General features: G+C 40.8%; 1 protein-coding gene across 4 annotated transcripts in view; it reads left to right on the top strand.

The window, feature by feature from the left end:
* INVS (inversin) overlaps positions 1-20131 on the top strand; it is a 146514-nt gene that overhangs the window by 84973 nt on the left and 41410 nt on the right. For all 4 annotated transcript variants that reach the window (XM_060199098.1, XM_060199100.1, XM_060199099.1 and 1 more), the window contains 3 exons: positions 5808-5988; positions 10761-10870; positions 13422-13593. In XM_060199098.1, coding sequence (XP_060055081.1) covers positions 5808-5988; positions 10761-10870; positions 13422-13593 — 463 coding nt within the window. The remainder of the gene's footprint in view (positions 1-5807; positions 5989-10760; positions 10871-13421; positions 13594-20131) is intronic.

Below are 20131 nucleotides of genomic sequence, written 5' to 3'. Positions count from 1 at the left end.
ATGGATGTGTTGGGTTCCTTAGGATATATCCCCAAGAGAGGAATTGCAGGATCATAGGGTAGGTCCATTTCTAGCCTTCTGAGAGTTCTCCAGACTGTTCTCCACAGAGGTTGGACCAATTGACATTCCCACCAGCAGTGTAGGAGGGTTCCTTTAACCCCACACCCTCTCCAGCATTTGCTGCTGTTACCTTTTCTGATGTATGACATTCTCACAGGAGTGAAGTGGTATCTCATTGTTGTCTTTATTTGCATTTCTCTGACAATCAGAGACTTGGAGCATTTTTTCATGTATTTCTCGGCCTTTTGGATCTCTTCTGTGGTGAATATTCTGTCCATGTCCTCCCCCCATTTTTGGATGGGGTTATTTGTTGTCTTATTGTTGAGTCTGGCAAGCTCTTTATATATGTTGGTTATTAGCCTCTTATCTGATGTATGGCATGTAAAGATCTTCTCCCATTCTGTGAGGGGTCTCTTGGTTTGGGTAGTGGTTTCTTTTGCTGTGAAGAAGCTTTTTAATTTGATGTAGTCCCATAGGTTTATACTTGCCTTAGTCTTCTTTGTAATTGGATTCGTTTCATTGAAAATGTCTTTAAAATTTATGCGGAAAAGAGTTCTGCCAATATTTTCCTCTAAGTATTTGATAGTTTGTGGTCTAACATCCAAGTCCTTGATCCACTTGGAATTTACTTTTGTATTTGGTGAAATACAGTGATTCAGTTTCATTCTTCTGCATGTTTCAACCCATTGTTTCCAACACCATTTGTTGAAGAGACTCTGCTTTCCCCATTGAATAGTCTGGGCCCCTTTGTCAAAGATTAGATGTCCACAGGTGTGGGGGCTCACTTCTGGGCTCTCAATTCTATTCCACTGGTCAGTGTGTCTATTCATGTTCCAGTACCAAGCAGTTTTGATGACAATGGCCCTATAATACAGTTTGAGATCTGGAAGTGTGATGCCTCCAATTCTGTTCTTTTTTCTCAAGACTGTTTTGGCAATTCTAGGTCTTTTCTGGTTCCAGATAAACATTGGTAGCATTTTTTCTATTCTCCTAAAAAATGTGCTTGGGATTTTGATGGGGATAGCATTAAATTTGTAAATGGCTCTGGGTAATATATTCATTTTGATGATGTTAATTCTTCCAACCCATGAACATGGAATATCTTTCCACTTCTTTGTGTCTTTTTCAGTTTCTTGGAGTAATGACTCATAATTTTCAGTATACAAGTCTTTCACTTCTTTGGCTAGGTTTACTCCTAGAAATTTTATTGTTTTTGTTGCTATAGTAAAAGGAATTGATTTCTGGATTTCAATTTCTTCTAACTTAGTGTTTGCATAGAGGAATGCCACTGACTTTTGAATGTTAATTTTATAGCCTGACACATTACTGTATTGCCTGATGATTTCCAAAAGCTTCTTGCTGGATTCCTTAGGTTTTTCCATGTATACTATGATGTCATCTGCAAATAAGGAGAGTTTGACTTCTTCTCTTCCAATCTGTATCCCTTGAATTCCTTGCTCCTGCCTGATTGCTATGGCAAAAACTTCCAACACTGTGTTGAATAGTCATGGTGATAGTGGGCAGCCCTGTCTAGTACCTGATCTGAGTGGAAATGCTTCCAGTTTTTCACCATTGAGTATGATGTTGGCTGTAGGTTTGCTATATATAGACTCCACTATCTTCAGGAATTTTCCATCTATTGCCATTTTTTTGTAGTGTTTTGATCATAAAGGGATGTTGGATTTTGTCAAAGGCTTTCTCTGCATCTATTGATATGACCATGTGATTTTTGGTCTTGCTTTTGTTGATGTGGTGGATCACATTGATTGATTTACGTATATTAAAACAACCTTGCATGCCTGGGATAAACCCCACTTGGTCATGATGAACAATCTTTTTGATATACTGCTGTATCCAGTTGGCTAGAATTTTGTTCAGTATTTTCGCATCTATGTTCATCAGAGATATTGGTCTGTAGTTTTCTTTTTTGGTTGTGTCCCTGTCTGCTTTTGGTATCAGGGTGATGTTGGCTTCATAGAAGCTGGCAGGGAGTATTCCAGTGTCTTCAATCTTCTGGAAGACTTTTAAAAGTAGAGGTATTAGTTCTTCTTTGAAGGTTTTGTAGAATTCATTTGTAAAACCATCTGGTCCAGGACTTTTATTCTTGGGAAGGTTTTTGATAACTGTTTCAATTTCATTAGCTGTGATGGGCCTGTTCATGTTATCCACTTCCTCTTGACTTAGTTTTGGAAGTTGGTAGGTATCTAGGAAATCATCCACTTCTTCCAGGTTCTCTAGCTTGGTGGCATATAGTTGTTCATAGAAGCCTCGCATGATATGTTGAATCTCTGCGGTGTCTGTTGTGATATCTCCTCTTTCATTTACTATCCGATTTATTTGGGTCTTCTCCCTTTTTTGTTTTGTGAGTCTGGCTAAAGGTTTGTCGATTTTGTTTACTCTTTCGAAGAACCAACATGTACTTTCATTGATCTTTTGTATGGTTTTCCTATTCTCAATGTTATTTATTTCTGCCCTAACTTTAGTAATTTCTGTCCTTCTGGTTGCTTTAGGATTCCTTTGTTGTTCTTCTTCTAGGTCTTTAAGATGTGCAATTAGGCTGTTTATTTGTGCTTTTTCTTGTTTCCTAATGTGTGCTTGTATAGCTATGAACTTCCCTCTTAGGACAGCTTTAGCTGTGTCCCAAATATTTTGATAGCTTGTGTTTTCATTTTCATTGAACTCTCGAAACATTTTGATTTCTTCCTTGATTTCCTCTTTGACCCAGAAGTTGTTAAGAAGTATACTGTTGAGCTTCCACATTTTGAGACTCTTAACTAATCTTTTGTTGATTGTTAAGTATTAGTTTAATTCCACTGTGGTCTGAGAAGATGCTTGGGATGATTTCAATGCTCTTGAATTGGCTGATGCTGTCTTTGTGGCCTAACATATGGTCTATCCTTGAGAATGACCCATGTGGATTTGAGTAAAATGTGTATTCCAGTTTCTTGGGATGAATGACTTTGAAAATGTCCAATAGCTCTAGTTTATCTATCTCTTCATTTAGCTCCCTTATGTCTTTACTGATTTTCTGCCTGGATGATCTGTCAAGTTGAGAGAGTGGGGTGTTGAAGTTCCCTACTATGATTGTGTTACTGTTAATATATTGCTGTAGCTCTTTCAGTAGAAGTTTGATGTATTTAGATGGCTTCTCATTGGATGCATAGATATTAATAATTGTTAAGTCCTCTTGATTGACTGATCCTCTGAGCATTAAGTAGTGTCCATTCCTATCTTTTTTAATCTTATCTATTTTAAAGTCTATCATATCAGATATGAGAATAGCTGTTCCTGCCCTTTTTTGTGGGCCATAGGCTTATATGATAGTTTTCCATCCTTTCACTTTAAGTCTGTGTTTGTCTTGTTGAGTTAGGTGAGTTTCCTGTAGACAACATATTGTTGGGTTGTGTTTTCTGATCCATCTTCCTACTCTGTGTCTTTTAATAGGTGAATCCAGGCCATTGACATTTATTGATATCAAGGATTGAAGATATTTTAACGCCATTTTTGTAGAGTTTTAGAGTGTTTTGATATATGTTCTATTTGTGGTGGTCTGGTCGTTTATAGGAGACCTTTCAGAACTTCTTTCAGGGCAGGCTTGGTGATGGTTGCTTCCTTCAACTGTTGCTTGTCTGAGAAGGTTTTGATGCCTCCATCTAGTCTGAATGACAGTCTAGCAGGATATAGTATTCTTGGCTGAAAGCCTTTCTCATTGAGCACTCGATAGATATCTTGCCATTCTCTTCTGGCCTGTAGTGTTTGTATGGAGAAGTCTGCTGCTAATCTTATGAGTTTTCCTTTGTAGGTGACTCTTTGTTTTTCTCTTGCAGCCTTGAGGATCCTTTCTTTATCCTTATTCCTTTCCATTCTAAGTATGACATGTCTTGGTGTCTTTAGGTCTGGATTAATTCTGTTTGGGACCCTCTGGGCTTCTTGAATCTTTATGTCTTTGGTGTTGTCTAGACTAGAGAAATTTTCAGTTATTATGGCCTGGAGAATGCTTTCTTCCTCTCCTTCTCTTTCTTCCTCTGGTATGCCAATAATGCGTATATTGTTTCTTTTGAAGTCATCCCATAGGACTCTGTTGTTGTTTTCATCATCTCTTAATCTCTTTTTGAGATCCCTTACTTCTTTTTTAGTTGTCTCTAATTTATCCTCAATCTTGCTAATTCTGTCTTCAGCCTCATAGATTCTATTCTCTCTGCCCTCTACTGCTTTCTGGAGTTCATCTATTTTGTTGCCCTGCTCTGATACTGTTTTAGCTTGTTCAGCTAGTTGCCTTCTTCACTCAGCGATTTCAGCTTTCAGCTCTCTAATAACCATGAGATTATTAGAATTTTCTTCCATATTCTCATTTGTTGTTCCTGCATTTCTGATTGCATTTTTTTCAAATTCTTTACTCACTCCTGTTATTATTTCCTTAGCTAATGTTTGGATGTTGAACTTGTTGTTTTGTGCTTCACCCTCTGGAGGACTTTTAGCTGGACTCTTGTCCTGGTTCAAGTCTCCAATATTTTTTCTTGTTGTTTTAACCATTTTATATATTATGTTATGAGTTCACTTTATCAGTACTTTTCAAATTATTGATCACTATTGCCTGGATTGACTTGTGTCTAAGTAAGTTAATTAAAGGGTTTACAGTGGTGGAAGTTAACAGTTTTTCAATCCCTGAGTTGGAGCTCAGTGGTTTAAAAGCCTCTTTTTTTTTTTCTTCCCTGTAGGCTATGGGAACCTGAGGGCTTTTAAACTATCAATAGGCTTCTCAGCTTAATCACTGACTCCTGACCAAGAGATAAATCAGGGTGTGGCAGAGATAATCCAGTGGTTATGCAAAGAGACTTTCACAGCCCCTCAGCTATGCCACCAAGGTATAGGTCTTCTCCTGAGTTTCCCGGTTAGATCTCTGTCCCCTGGTGTCCCTTCCTGTCGCTGCTCCAGACTCTGAGGGTAGTAGCAATGGAGACTCAGAGTTGTACTTGGTGAGTCTCTAGGGAGTCCTCTCCTCCCTTCAGCTGTCCCCTTGATGGTGGAGCAGACTGGAGGTGGTGTCTCAACTGATAAACTGCTGAACTGTTAGCAGTCACTTAATCTCTTCTTAGGCTCCTCTGTCCTCTCTGTCACCAGCCACGCGTGTTTGTACTCACGGGTGATTTACTGGGTTCCTGTGGTCATTCTAGTCCTGTCTTGTTTCGGTCCGGGTGGTCTCCTTTGGTATTCCTAGTTGATCCGGGAGAGGAGAGAAAGCGATCTGCTGCTCGTAGCTCCGCCTCTGGAAGTCCCTTAATCTCTTTTTTAATATTTATTTATTCCCTTTTGTTGCCCTGGTTGTTTTAATGTTGTAGTTATTATTGTTGTTGTTATTGATGTTTTATTGTAGTTATTATTATTATTGTTGTTATTGATATTACTAGCTCCTGGCTCCTTCTGTACCTTTTACAGCTAAATATGCAAATAAAGGTGGGGGTAGATAGCATAATGGCTATGTAAAGAGATTCTTGTGCCTGAGACTCCGAAGTCCTAGGTTCAGTCCCCCAACACCACCATAAGCCAGAACTGGTAAAACTGCTCTGGTAAAAATAATAATAATAATAATAATATGGAAACAGATAAAAATTTAAGGACGTAGGCTGTATACTTTTTGACAAATTGTGTCACTTATGATAAGAGAGAACAGAGAGGTATAGAAAGTTACACAGTTAATACTTAATGTCGCATGCGATTTCCTGAACATTCTGTGTGTGTCTAAACAGGATGCTGCCCCAACAGAATCTCTACTGAACTGGCAAGACTATGAGGGCCGGACACCTCTTCACTTTGCAGTTGCTGATGGGAATGTGACTGTAGTTGATGTCTTGACCTCATATGAAAGTTGCAATATAACATCTTACGATAATTTATTTCGAACTCCGCTTCACTGGGCAGCTTTACTAGGTGAGTCTACCAGAAACCAGAGAATCAGGAGTAGGACAACCTATATCAAGACGGGAAACATCTCATGTCTCCTCTTCCCCTATAAGCTCCTACTTTCTATTTCATTATTGCTATGCTTACTTGATATGTGGTATATTATATCTGAATCACTTTATTGTATGCTTAAATTTTAGTAGAATTTCTTTTCTGACATAGATCTGTTTTAATTTCAACTTCAAGGCTTAACTTTGAGCTTTTATTTTAGTAGAAAATGCACTTTTTTTTTGATAAATATAAAGTAATCTGGGGCTGCGTGGTGGCACACCTGGCTGAGCGCACACATTACAGTGAGCAAGGACCTGGGTTTGAGCTCTAGTCCCCACCTGCAGGGGGAAAGCTTTTACGAATGGTGAAGCAGGGCTGCAGGTGTCTCTCTTCCTCTCTATCACCCCTTCCCTCTTGATTTCTGGCTGTCTCTATCCAATAAATAAATAAAGATAATTTTTTAAAAAGAGTTATTTGAAAAAAAGTATAAAGTAATCCTTGTTTTACATCCAATATCTTTATTTCAAGGACAGAGAGCTTTCTCTTTATATTTGTGCTAATATTATGATATTTGATATGTCTTTGTATTTTCCTGATGTGACCTCTACTTAATATTTTTGGGTGGTTGGTTACCTTTTCAAAATATCTATCAGGATATCAGGTGGTAGTACAGCAGGTTAAGCACCTGTGGTGCAAAGTGCAAGGACTGGCGTAAGGATCTTGTATCGAACCCCTGGATCCCCACCTGCAGGACGTAAGGATCCTGGTTCGAGCCCCTGGCTCCCCACCTGCGGGCGAGTCACTTCACAAGAGCTGAAGCAGGTCTGCGGGTGTCTTTCTCTCCCCTTCTCTGTCTTCCCTTCCTCTCACCATTTCTCTCTGTCCTATCCAACAACAATGACACATAACAACAACAACAATAATGACTACAACAGTAAAACAACCAGGGCAACAAAAGGAAATAAATAAATATTAAAAAATAATAAAAATATTTATCTATTTGTTTGTTTATTTAACAAAAGAGAGAGACCAGAGAACTTCTCTGGCCATATGGAGTGCTGGGGATCAAACCTTGGCTGTGCAAAGCTTGTACTTGCCGCACTGCCCTTCCAGACACTTTGTTTTTTCCCAGATGCAAGAATATATGTATACTTGTCTGTATGTGGTTTGCTACAGGAAGCAATCTACAAGTTTTACTTTTGTAGTGAAAGATTTTTTTACCTATTTTCAATGTTACAAGATCTATAGTTTATAATTTTTTTCAACAGTCTTCTCTTTAAATATTATTGGTATTTTGGATTTTTAATCTCCCCCATTTCTTTCCTCCCTGTGTGTGTGTGTGTGTGTGTGTGTGTGTGTCTGTCTGTCTGTCTGTCTGTATCTCTGTCTATTTGTCTTTCTGTCTCTCTTGTGTGTAGGGGGGAGGCTAGGTTGTTTGTTACTTGATTTTGTATTGTCTGATGATTTTACAAAAGCTCCATTAGTAGTAATTTTCAAATTGAACAAGAAAAAACTATGCCTGAACAAAACTGACTCTATTCATCCTCACCCTCTTAAGACTAGAAATTTAGTGGCTGGGGAAATAGCTCCACTGGTAGAATGTGGGACTTGCCTCTCTGAGGCTCAGAGTTTGATCCCTGGCACTACATGAAATGAAGCAGTGCTCTGACTTCTCCCGCTCTCTCTGTTACATATGAACCTCTCTGTCATGTGTGTGACTTACATAAATCTTAATAGGAAACCAGAAAATTAGTGTAGTTTGCTCACCACTCTGTGGGTATTTAAAATAATCTGAGGTTGTTTCTAGTTATCATCATATACTTTGCTTTTAAGTTGCCCATAGCTTCTTTTGAAAGTCATTTTTACACTTGCTTGCAATTTTCAGGAAGACAGATTTATTATTTGGACTTTACTTCAACGTGAAGTTTCATCCGTTCTTTCTCTTCCACTGCATTCTAGAAAGAATTTACCAATTTCTCTCCGTATCACTAAATTGTCTTTGTGTCCCATTAGTTCTACCTTTTTTTTCCCCTAGTCTCTTATACATGGTATTGTAGATTGCATTTTGTTTTCCTTCTTTTTATCCATATTTCTTTTTTATGTCCACATATTTTCTTTTTTCCTCCTTCCGGTAGCTCCTCATTTCAGTCCGTTTCTTCTTACAAGATTCTGTTCCTTTCAGAGAAGCCATCTCTCTGTGCTAAGTCGAGGATGCCAAACCATTTCCTGACATTTTCCTCTGGATCTTTTTCTTGATCGTTCTGAGGTATGCTTTTCATCTTTCAATGGTGTTCCTTTTCCCCTTACTTGTTATTATGTTATTTTTTTTTTTATTTTCCCTTGTTGTTTTTCATTGTTGTTGTTATTGTTGTTGTTGATGATGTCATCATTGTTGGATAAGACAAGAGAGAAATGGAGAGAGGAGGGGAAGACAGAGGGGGAGAGAAAGACAGACACCTGCAGACCTGCTTCACCACCTGTGAAGCGACTCCCCTGCAGGTGGGGAGCCGGGGGCTCGAACCGGGATCCTTACGCCGGTCCTTGTGCTTTGAGCCACGTGCGCTTACCCAGCTGTGCTACCGCCCGACTCCCTGTTATTATGTTATTATTAAAAACCTTTACCGAAATTTTATTTTGACCCCTCAGATATGATGAGATGTGTTTAAATTCTCTGTGCGGCACAGATTGCCTCTGATCCCACGTTTACCCATTTGTGTTGTTGGAATGACACTTCAGATCGTAGCTGGGGAGGAGGCGGCTGAACACGTTCTCCACTCAGACCCCTTTCTCTTTTTTTTCCCCTGCACTGCATCTTTCCTCTGCCAATATGACATTTTCCTCATTGCCTAGTTCCTCAAGGTGGTGAGCAGTGGAATTTAGGCTTCCTAAATATTCTCTTAGCAGGTTCCCTCATGCTTTAATTCTTTCAATGTTTTTTCTGTAGAACACGCTGCAGAGCGTTTTCCATACTGTCCTTCTCATCATTTCCACCCACCTGTTCTCTGGAATTTGAAATCTCTGCCTTGGTGTTCAAAGACTGGGGGAGGAAGTTAGAATGGATGGTTATATATGGTGCCTCAGAAATTACAAGAAACTTATCCTAAGGAACCCAACACATCCATCCAAAAAGATTTGTGTACACATATGTTCTTGGCAGCACAATTTGTAATAGCCAAAACCTGGAAGCAACCCAGGTGTCCAACAACAGATGAGTGGCTGAGCAAGCTGTGGTCTATATACACAATGGAATACTACTCAGCTGTAAAAAATGGTGACTTCACCGTTTTCAGCCGATCTTGGATGGACCTTGAAAAAATCATGTTGAGTGAAATAAGTCAGAAACAGAAGGATGAATATGGGATGATCTCACTCTCAGGCGGAAGTTGAAAAACAAGATTAGAAAAGAAAACACAAGTTGAACCTGAAATGGAATTGGAGTATTACACCAAAGTAAAAGACTCTGGGGTGGGTGAGTGGGTGGGGAAAATACAGGTCCATGAAAGATGATGAATGATGTAGTGGGGGTTGTATTGTTAAATGGGAATCTGGGGAATGTTATGCATGTTCAAACTATTGTATTTACTGTTAAATGTAAAACATTAATTCCCCAATTAAAAAAAAAACTGTATTGTGGTTTCTCCATGGTGTCAGAGAGAGTCAGTGCAGCTTTGACCGACTGTGCAATGGAAACCTGAGACTAGAATTAAGGGTTGGCTTCTGCTGCACCACTCCTCATGCCTACAGGCAGTTTGAGAAAGTGAACAGGAAATGCCACAGTTGATAGGCAATAGAGGGTTTTGTTTGTTTGTTTGTTTGTTACCTCTCTCTACTGACACTAGAGCACAAGCCCTGAAACTTGCAGGTTTTCTTGCCTTCCTTCTTCTGAGTTCTGGCTCTGCTTCTGATCCTGCTGATCTGGCCCAACTGGGCTGGGCTAGCTAGTGACATGCTAACCACCACCGGTATTAAACTTAGACTTTGAGTCAGAGCCCCCTTTCTCAGATGGCTACCCTAGTCTCTCGCCTGGGCTGCTAGCTTCAGCTCTGCCACTGGCACTTGCTGAGTCAAAAGTTGCTGACCTGGTAGAGGCACACCAGTTTGAGCAAACACGTTGCCACAAGAAAGGACCTGGGTTCAAGTCCCCAGTCTCCACCTGCAAGGGGAAGTTTCACTAGTGGTGAAACAGTGCTGCAGGTCTCTCTCTTTTACCCTCCTTTACCTCTGAATTTCTCTCTTTTTGATCAAATAAAATAAATGTTCAGAAATGAGCAGTAGTAATAGCACAACATAAGCAGTAACAATTAAAATGTATTAAGTACTCCATGTTCCCAATTCTGGATTTAAATGCATTGTACTCATTGTGATACTCACTTTTCAGAATGAACACTTGAGGTTGTGTTTTTTCTGGCCGGTGGGGAAACTGAGGACCAGACAGTTTAAGGAACTTATCTCAGACCACTCAGACAGGAAGAGACTGGTTTAATGGAGGGTTTTTTTTTTTTTTTTGTCTTTCATTTTGAGCTGGCAGTTGTTATTAATGACTCTTCCTTCCTTGAAATATCAAGTTTCCAGTGTTAGAAGGTTTTGCCTTTATCCTACATCATCACAGAATCTTAGTGAGAAGAGATTGCCCTTGGACTGCTAGTCAAACCGTGTATTTATGATTTTCTTACCCCATTGCTTTGAAATGATCACAAATCAATTAATGTTCTCTGTATGTGGTGACTAGCTTGTGTGTCTGCTTTCAGGCCACGCAGAGATTGTCCACCTCCTTTTAGAGAGAAATCAGTCTGGAACCATCCCATCAGACAGCCAGGGCGCGACACCTTTGCACTATGCAGCTCAGAGCAACTTTGCTGTAAGTACAGTATGACCATCGCCTTTCCTTAGTTAATGTTTCGTTTCAGTATGACTGTAACTATGTGCAACTACTAGAAATAGAATAGAATGACCTCACATGTCTCTCAGTTTACCCCCGTCGCCCTGTCTTGTAAAAATTGTAATATAATAATGGGCCCTTTGGAATATAACAAAAATAGACCTACTAACTATCTACAAAACAGAGGACCCCCCCCCAGCTCTTCATCTGAACTATTCCAGCCTCTAGGATCATGATTAGTCAACAATTTGTATGGCTTCATATGTTAACTCATTTTTCAGCCACCAGGTTCCAGATGCTACCATGATGCCAACCGGCCTTCCCTGGATAGACAATCCCACCAATGTGTCCTGGAGCCCCACTTCCCCAGAGCCCTGCCCCACTAAGGAAAGGGAGAGACAGGCTAGGAGTATGGATCGACCTGTCAACGCCCATGTTCAGCGGGGAAGCAATTACAGAAGCCAGACCTTCCACCTTCTGCATCCCATAATGACCTTGGGTCCATACTCCCAGAGGGATAAAGAATAGGAAAGCTATCAGGGGAGGGGATACAGAGTTCTGGTGGTCGGAATTGTGTGGACATGTGCCCCTCTTATCCTATGGTTTTTGTCAGTGTTTCTTTTTTATAAAAAAAAAAATCATAATATAGCACCATGAATAAGAAATTGACATTGAAATCGCTACTGTTCTAATTCAAATTTTACCTGCTGATGAGAACTTATTTGCAGGTATTTACGTAACCAGTTATCCTGCAGTTGTTTATACTGTGACTTGAGTGATAGAATTTTTGTAAAGTTGTCAGCCACATATAAAGTTTTGCAGTTTTTCTTTCCAACTTCAGTATCACTTTATTGGAGGAATGTTGATTTACAGAATCATTGTTATCATGATTTCCACACTTCCCCAAGATAAGTACCAGTACATCTCCCACCACCACCAAACTGTCAGCTTGTTTCCTGAAGGAACTTAGATCCCTAACCTTAAATACAGCTTTATTTTAATATTCAGTGCAACATTTTGCTTTACTCTAAGTGTGATCTTTTTGTTACCTCTGTAGCACTAAGATATCTGCTAAAATGTCTCTAATTGTCAGCAGCCTGTAATTGTTCTGAACGTGGCAACACTTTAGAACTAGATAAACTGAAACTAGAATCTTTTCTTTTAATTTCTTTATTGGAGAATTAATGGTTTATAGTCGACAGTAAAATACAGTAATTTGTACATGCGTAACATTTCCACATAACAGTACAACCTCCCCCTCTGCCATCCTGTTCCAGGACCTGAACCCTCCCCCTGCCACCCCACCCCGAGTCTTTGACTTTGGTGCCGTACACTGGATTGTGCTCTTTGCTAGCTATCTGACCTTACAGAGTCTCATTCTTGTCCTCTTTGAGTCTGTATTTCTTTTATTTATTTTTTTTATTGCCATCAGAGTTAGTGCTGGGGCTGGGCTCAGTGTCTGCTCAATGCATATTTTATTATTATTATTATTACTGGACAGAAAGAAATTGGGAGGGGGAGGAGGAGATAGGTACAGAGAGAGAGAGAGACCTGCAGTACTTGTTTCAGCACTCAGGAAGCTTCCCGTCAGGGCTTAAACCCAAATCCTTGCACATGGTAATGTGTGCACTTAACCAGGTGTGCCACCACCCTGCCCCGTCTTGATTCCTTCATATGTAAAATGAGGATCCATAAAATGCCTTTTCTTCCAGGATTTCAGTAAGGACTAGAGAAAAATTGTGACGAGTGTCTAGTGTGGTCTTTGGGACAGTAGAGGTACGCAAAGACCAGGGAGATGGTTCAATGACAGAGCACCAGTATGCATGCCTAAGGCCCCAGAGTCAATCCCCAACACCAATTAAGCAGAATTAAATTGTGTTTTGGCCCTCAACTCTCTCTCCCTTCTTTCATCTTTTTCTCTCTCAATGTAAATAAATAAATAATAAATAATCTTCTTGAAAAGGAGATACTAACTTGAGAAGATACATTCCTATTATAAATTTTGCTAATCATTCTGTATTCTGTATATTATATACATTGGAGAAAAATACAACTTACTGACCTGTACAAAGCTACTGAATATTATCGGCCTTTTCTGTAGGCATCCTTGAGATAAAATCTGTGCGTGTAAAATGTATATGCAAACACATATTTGAATGCTTATCTTGAGACTACACACTACTGAGTCTTCTAACGCCTTCATCTCTTTAGCACGTCCCATAGTTTTCCTGATCACTTGATAATAATCATTCTCAACTATAAGGATTTTGAATGAGGTTGTTTGATTATGTGTCTGTTGTTTTGTTTTTTTATTTATGGTGCAAGGGGTCAAACCCACAACCTTTTAATTATGAATCACATTCTCTACCCATGAGCTACATCCTTATTTTTAGATTACGCTTCTTGAAGCCCTGTGGACACTAAAGCTAATAAAAACATAGGATTGTTAAATTACATGCGACAGTGGCTTTGGCATCATAGAAATTTGCTCCTCTCCTATCTCAAACTTCTAAATAAAGTTTTCTTACAGGAAACAGTCAAAGTGTTTTTAAAACATCCTTCCGTAAAAGATGATTCAGACCTTGAAGGAAGAACATCCTTTATGTGGGCTGCTGGTAAGGGCAGTGATGGAGTCCTTAAGACAATGCTGGGTTTAAAATGTGACACTGATATCAACATGGCAGACAAATATGGAGGTACAGGTAAGATCCAGTAGGTATGTTCACTATGCTTCCCACTCAGGCTCCAAAGTATGGATAGTGCTCTAAAATGTATTGGCTAGTAACTTGAAACCAATGTTTCAATCAAATATTGTTTGGCTATCATCTTTAGCTTTCTTTAGGGTTAGATTGCTAGGATATCACTCCAAAGTCTTTCTCCCTAGTATTACAGCTACAATGAGTCTTTCTACCAGATGATTGGTGGCCTTTGGTTTAAAACCATGATTACTCCTTTAAGTATGTTTCTGGGGATTCTTCTGATCACTCATGCTTGTGTAAAAAAGCTTAAACCTCTGCTTTAAAACTACACATCTTTAGTACTTATTCATAATATTTTCAAAATTTTTGAATTATAGTTTAAGAAGTGCACACATTCAGGTATGTTCCCACCAGGTCCTGAAAAAGGATGACAGAGGACCTAGTGGATGTTGTATTGTTATGTGGAAAACTGAGAAATGTTATGTATGTAGAAACTATTGTATTTCCTGCCAAATGTAAAACATTAATCCCCTAATAAAGGGGGGGAAGGATATAGCAGGTGAGATTTGGGGTGTCCATTTTGGAAAATGCTAGTAGGTCTATTTTAGGTATATTCCAGGAGGTCCATAACTTTACTGATTTTTGCCCAAGTCTGACAGCTAATAAGCAAGTGGGCTACAGGTATTGTCTGTGGAAATGGTGTCATATCTAGAAATAGGACTAGAAAGCTGGATCAGGGAAGAGAGCAGCTCCCAAATATGGGGAAAGTATATAAATATTGTTAACTGTAAATCCCATCGATCTGATCTGGGGCCCATATTCAGCCCAGGAGCCTGTGTAACCTCTGCATCCCTGTAGGTCTGAGCTCACAGTCCGTGGTCACAGCTAGGAACATTCTAGGCTGCACTCAATTTCAGGACCAGTCTCCCTCGAGTAGCAGAGGATGCTGACCCAGCCTCCCTTCAGAGAGTGGGGCAGTCCCCACCATTGTTGTTCTACATTGAAGGCAAGGTCCTGTAGAGGCCCACAAAAGGGTCCACGATGCTGTTACTAATGGAGATGACCAGCAATGGTGGAGAGAGGGATCTGTTGCCTCTAGACATTTAAAAACGGTCAGAAGTGGGGAAATCCGAAGTAGCTGTATGAAATAAGAGTAGCCATGTACAGACAGTATTACAACTGATCTATCATAGTGATTGCACTGAGCTCACAGTTATTAGCTTTGCTTTTGAATATGCTTAAATTTCTCCAAAATATAATATAATATAAATAATATAATTAGATAATATAATATAATTAGATAATATAATATAATTAGAACAATTGGAACTATGTAGGTAGCACACTGGGTTAAGCACACGTACAAATCAGAAGGACCCGGGCAAGGATCCTGGTTCAAACCCCCTGCTCCCCACCTGCGGGGGGGGGGTCGCTTCATAAGCTGTGAAACAGATCTGCAGTTGTCTATCTGTCTCTCCCCCTCTCTATCTTTTCCTCCTCTTTCAATTTCTCTCCCATCCAACAAGAAAAAAATTTTTTAAAGGGGAAAAAAAAATGGCCTCTAGAAGTAGTGGATTGGTAGTGCAGGCACCGAGCCCCAGTGATAACTGTAGAGGCAAAAAAAAAAAAGAACTATGTAAACTTGTGGCACATTTCCTTAGGAGTTAGAGCAACAATAGTTAAGCTGAAGTTGCTTGTTTGTCGTCTTCTTACAGCAGCACTTAGCTCTAGTTTACGGTGGTACTAGGGACTAACCTTGGGACCTCTGGTGCTTCTGGCATGGAAGCATGTCGCATAAATATTTGTGTTATTTCTCCTGGGGTAAGGTTCTGTTAAAATCAAGTAATTTCATATAGCCATAAAAGGAAAATTGCCCTTCACAAGTTCCTTAATTCTCTTCTCTGCTTAAGTGAAAGTGTGGTTGTGTGTGTGTGTGTGTGTGTGTGTGTGTGTGTGTGTGTGTGTGTGTGTGTGTGTGTGTGTGTTTATACTTAAATTTATCTGGAGAGTATCTGTTGCATACTGATCCCATAAAATGATAGAATCTCAAAATCAAGAACTATAATAAATCAAACCTACTCCAAGATCTTTCTAGCCACATTCTCCTGAATAGTTTTCCCTAGAGATACCTGCTGTGCTGCAGGCAACGGATGACTAAAAGGGAAGCCCCACTACTGATTTAGTTATGGCCATGCAACTCATCTGTTTTGTATGTTGGGCCATTTGTAAAATTCCCTTTAGGAGGGGGAGAAAAAAATCCCCTGTGCTTTTTATATAGAGACAGAGAGAAATCGAGAGGGAAGGTGAGCCAGAGAGGGAGACAGACACCTGTAGCACTGCTTCACCACTCACAAGCCTTCCCCAGTCAAGGTGAGGGCAGGGGCGTGAGCCCAAAGTCCTTATGCTTGGTAATGTGTGCACTCTACTGGGTGTGCCATAGTCCAGCCCTTCTTATGCTCTTAAAATGTGAAAAGTCAGTGGGCAGGCGGTAGCGCAGAGGATTAAGCACACATGGTGCAAAGCAGAAGGACTGGCATAAGGATCCTGATTCAAGCCCCCGGCTCCCCACCTGCAGGGGGGTCGCTTCACAAGTGGTGAAGCGGGTCTGCAGGTGTCTGTCTTTCTTTCCCCCTCTCTGTCTTCCCCTCCTCTCTCCATCCCTCTCTGTCCTGTCCAACAACAATGACAGCAATAATAACAACAATGATAGTGACAACAGCAACAAAAAAGAAAATAAATTTTTAAAAAATTTTGAAAAATCACTGGGATCGGCTTAGTGTTAGCACGCATGACTGGTAAGTCTGAAGCGATTCAGTCTGTGACACTGTACAAGCCAGACCTGAATGGCGTTCTGCTCTTTCTTTCTCTGTGTGTCTCTTTTTTTCACTTCTCTAATTCATAAAAGTGAATGTTTTTTTAAAAATGGAAAATTATTGAACTGTCACAGTTCAATAATTGATAGTTACTGTATCCTACTTCGAGCTATCATACCACATTCTTGCAAGTGGTTTTTTAAATATTTATTTATTTATTTATTGGATAGAGACAGCCAAAGATCAAGCAGAAGGAGAGAGAGAGAGAGGGAGAGGGAGAGAGAGATACCTGCAGCACTGCTTCACCACACACAAAGCTTTCCTCCTGCAGGTGGAGATAGGGGGGCTCAAGCCTGGGTCCCTAGTGTACTGTAACATGTGCTCTCAACCAGGTGCACCGCCACCCAGCCCCTATGAGTATTTATTTAAGCCTCTGTGAACCCTGATGCCACCACCAGAAATGTTCTGGATCTTTCCGCGTATTTCAGTCACCACCACTGCCTGGTCCAAGCACGCCATCATTTAAAGCCCCTGAGGGCCTGCCGTTGCTCTGGCCTGTCTGGCTCTATGCAGTCTGTCTTCGCCTACCTCCCTTACTTACCTCACTTGCTCTCACTGTGCTGCCCGTAACCGCCATAACATTAGAGCTCACCCCGGCCTTTTCCTGGCTGTTCTCTTTACCCAGATCACTGTCTTGAGATCTCCGCAGTGCTATTTTGTTCTTATTATTCGTGTCTTTAGCAAGACTCAAGTCTTTAGCAAGACTTTCCCTAAACACTGATCAAAAGTAGTCCCCAGTCTCTCTCTACATAGCAGATACCTTTTGTTACTTCTATTAGTCCATCAGTTATGATGAAACATTTTCTTGTTTATTGGTAAGATTAATGGATTTCTTTTGGGGTGTGTGTGTGTGTGTGTGTGTGTGTGTGTGTGTGTGTGTGTGTGAGTGTGTGTATGTGTGAGTGTGTGTGTGTGTGTGTGTGTGTGAGTGTGTGTGTGTGTGTGTGTGTGTGTGTGTGTGTATGTGTGTGTGTGTGAGTGTGTGTTTGTGTGTGTGTGTGTACTGCTTTGTTGACCCTCTTGGGTTCTAACAATATTTATTTTGTTTCTGCTAAATTCCCAGCAGTACACTGGTAGCCAACCCATAGCAGATTCTCAACAAATCCCCAAGAATCTGCTTTTTTATAGACGTCTAAGGTTTGATCTACAGTTCCAACTTGATGAGTAAAAACGCAGTCCTAGAATAGAGCTGTAATGCTTGGGGTGGGGGGCATGGCCCAAGCCTCTAGACTGTTATCCTGACAAATTCAGACCTGAGGAGTGATGGCAGAAGTCAAGTGCTAGAGTGGGCTGACACAGGCAGGGATGAGCATGACGCGAAACTCACATACAGTCAAAACTGGAGGGGCACCAGCAGAGGAAAGAGCATGTCCATTTCCACTTTTCTCTAATGTTTTCTCTACTGTTGCTTCCTAAATTGAGCGCTGTGGAAATATCAGTAGCTGGTGCATACTTGGAGCCACATGAAAAATGTAGTCAGTGCAGTCAGATGGGTGGCCTTTCAGTGCCGGGGGACACACAGACCAACTTTAAGAAGAAGGTGGTCAGCGGGCGGGACAGGTGGTGGTGACTCCTGTCACAGCACCATTCAGGAGCATAGGCTTGTTGAGAGGGTCGGTTGCCTGCCTCTCTACATTGTTGTTTCTCGTTGCCACATTTCTTTCTCTGGCTCTCTTAGAAAGAGGAAAAGATAAGGGGCCACTCGGTGGCACTTAACTAGTTAAGCACACACGCAACAGTGCCAAGGACCTGGGTTCAAGCCCCTGGTCCCCACCTGCAGGGGGAAAGCTTCACGAGTGGTGGAGCAGGGCTGCAGGTGTCTCTCTGTCTCTTTACCTCTCTCTCTATCTCCCCCACCCCTCTCAATTTCTCTGCCTCTATCCAATAATAAATAAATAAAATTTAAAATAATAAATAAATAAATAAATAAAAAGAAAGAAAGAGAAAAAATGATAAACTAGTAACTAAGAGGAAAAGACCTTTTTTTTTTTTAAAGTTTTTTTTTTAAGTTTTTTTTTAAATTTATTTTTTATTTTTATTTATTTATTTATTCCCTTTTGTTGTTTTATTGTTATTTATTCCCTTGTTGTTTTATTGTTATAGTTATTATTGATGTCGTTGTTGTTGGATAGGACAGAGAGAAATGGAGAGAGGAGGGGAAGACAGAGAGGAGGAGAGAAAGATAGACACCTGCAGAACTGCTTCACCGCCTGTGAAGGGACCTGCCTGCAGGTGGGGAGCTGGGGGCTCGAACCGGGATCCTAACACCGATCCTTGAGCTTAGCGCCACCTGCACTTAACCCGCTGTGCTACAGCCCGACTCCCCCTTTTTTTTTTTGCCTCTAGGGTTATTGCTGGGACTTGGTGCCTGCACTACAAATCCACTGCTCCTGGAAGCTATTTTTCCCATTTTGTTGCCCTTGTTGCGCTTGTTATAGTTATTATTATTGTTGTCATAGCTTTTGTTATTGTTGTTGGATAAGACAGAGAGAAATGGAGAGAGGAGGGGGAGACATAGAGGGAGAGAGAAAGATAGACACCTGCAGACGTGTTTCACCACTTGTGAAGCGACCCCCCTGCAGGGGGACGCCTGCCCTTGCGCTTTGTGCAATATGTGTTTAAACTGCTGCTCTACTGCCCAGCTCCCTGAAAAGACCATTTTATACCAACAAGATCAATGGGGAAAAAAAACAGTGACATGGGGGCTACACAAGGTTAAGCGCACATATCACCATGTCCAGTGACCGAGATCTGCGCCCCACTCCCCACCTGCAGGGGGACGCTTCACTCATGGTAAGGCAGGTCTGCAGGTGTCTATTGTCTTGTTTCTATCTGTCTACCTACGTATCTATCTATCTAATCTGTATCTATCATCTCTATCTTTATCTCTTTTTTAAATTTTTTTAAAATTATCTTTATTTATTTGATAGAGACAGCCAGAAATGGAGAGGGACGGGGAGAGAGAGAGAGAGAGAGAGAAAGACATGCAGCCCTGCTTCACCATTCGCAAAGCTTTCCCCCTGCTGGTGGGGACCAGGGGCTTGAACCTGGGTCCTTGTGCATTGTAACATGTACACTCAACCAGGTGCACCACCACCTGTCCCCTCTATATCTGTCTCTATCTCCCGTCTCTCAATTTCTCTCTGTCCTGTCAAATAAAATAGGGGAGGGAATGGCCACCAGGAGCAGTGGGTTTGTAATGGCGGCACCAAGCCGCAGCAATAACCCTGGAGGCCAAAAAATTTAAAAAAAAAAAAATCAGTGGCATGAGAAAGGTATAGGTAAAGAGAAGATTGTGAGACATATATGCAAATAGTAAGGAAGATGGGAGGCCAGGCAGTCATGCAACAGGTTACGTGCACAAAGTACGAAGCACAGGGACTTGCACAAGGATCCTGGTTCAAGCCCCGTCTCTCCGACTGCAGTGGGGTCGCTTCATAAGCAGTGAAGCAGGTCTGCAGGTGTCTATCTTTCTCTCCTTCTCTCTGTCTTTCCCTTCTCTCCTAGTTTCTCTCTGTCCTATCTAAAAAAATTTTTTTAAATGAAAGGAAGGAAGATGTGAGTCTACAAAAATGAACATGGATAATCTGAAGATTAAATTGCACTTGGCCAATTTACGGGCAAATTAAGAAAAGACACGTAGCTAGGAAAAATGAAGTTGTTGGTAA

Source organism: Erinaceus europaeus, chromosome 10, assembly GCF_950295315.1.
Source record: "Erinaceus europaeus chromosome 10, mEriEur2.1, whole genome shotgun sequence".
NCBI classification, from domain to species: Eukaryota; Metazoa; Chordata; class Mammalia; order Eulipotyphla; family Erinaceidae; genus Erinaceus; species Erinaceus europaeus.
The sequence above is the reverse complement of the archived record's forward strand: the minus strand, read 5'-3'. Positions and strand labels throughout refer to the sequence as shown.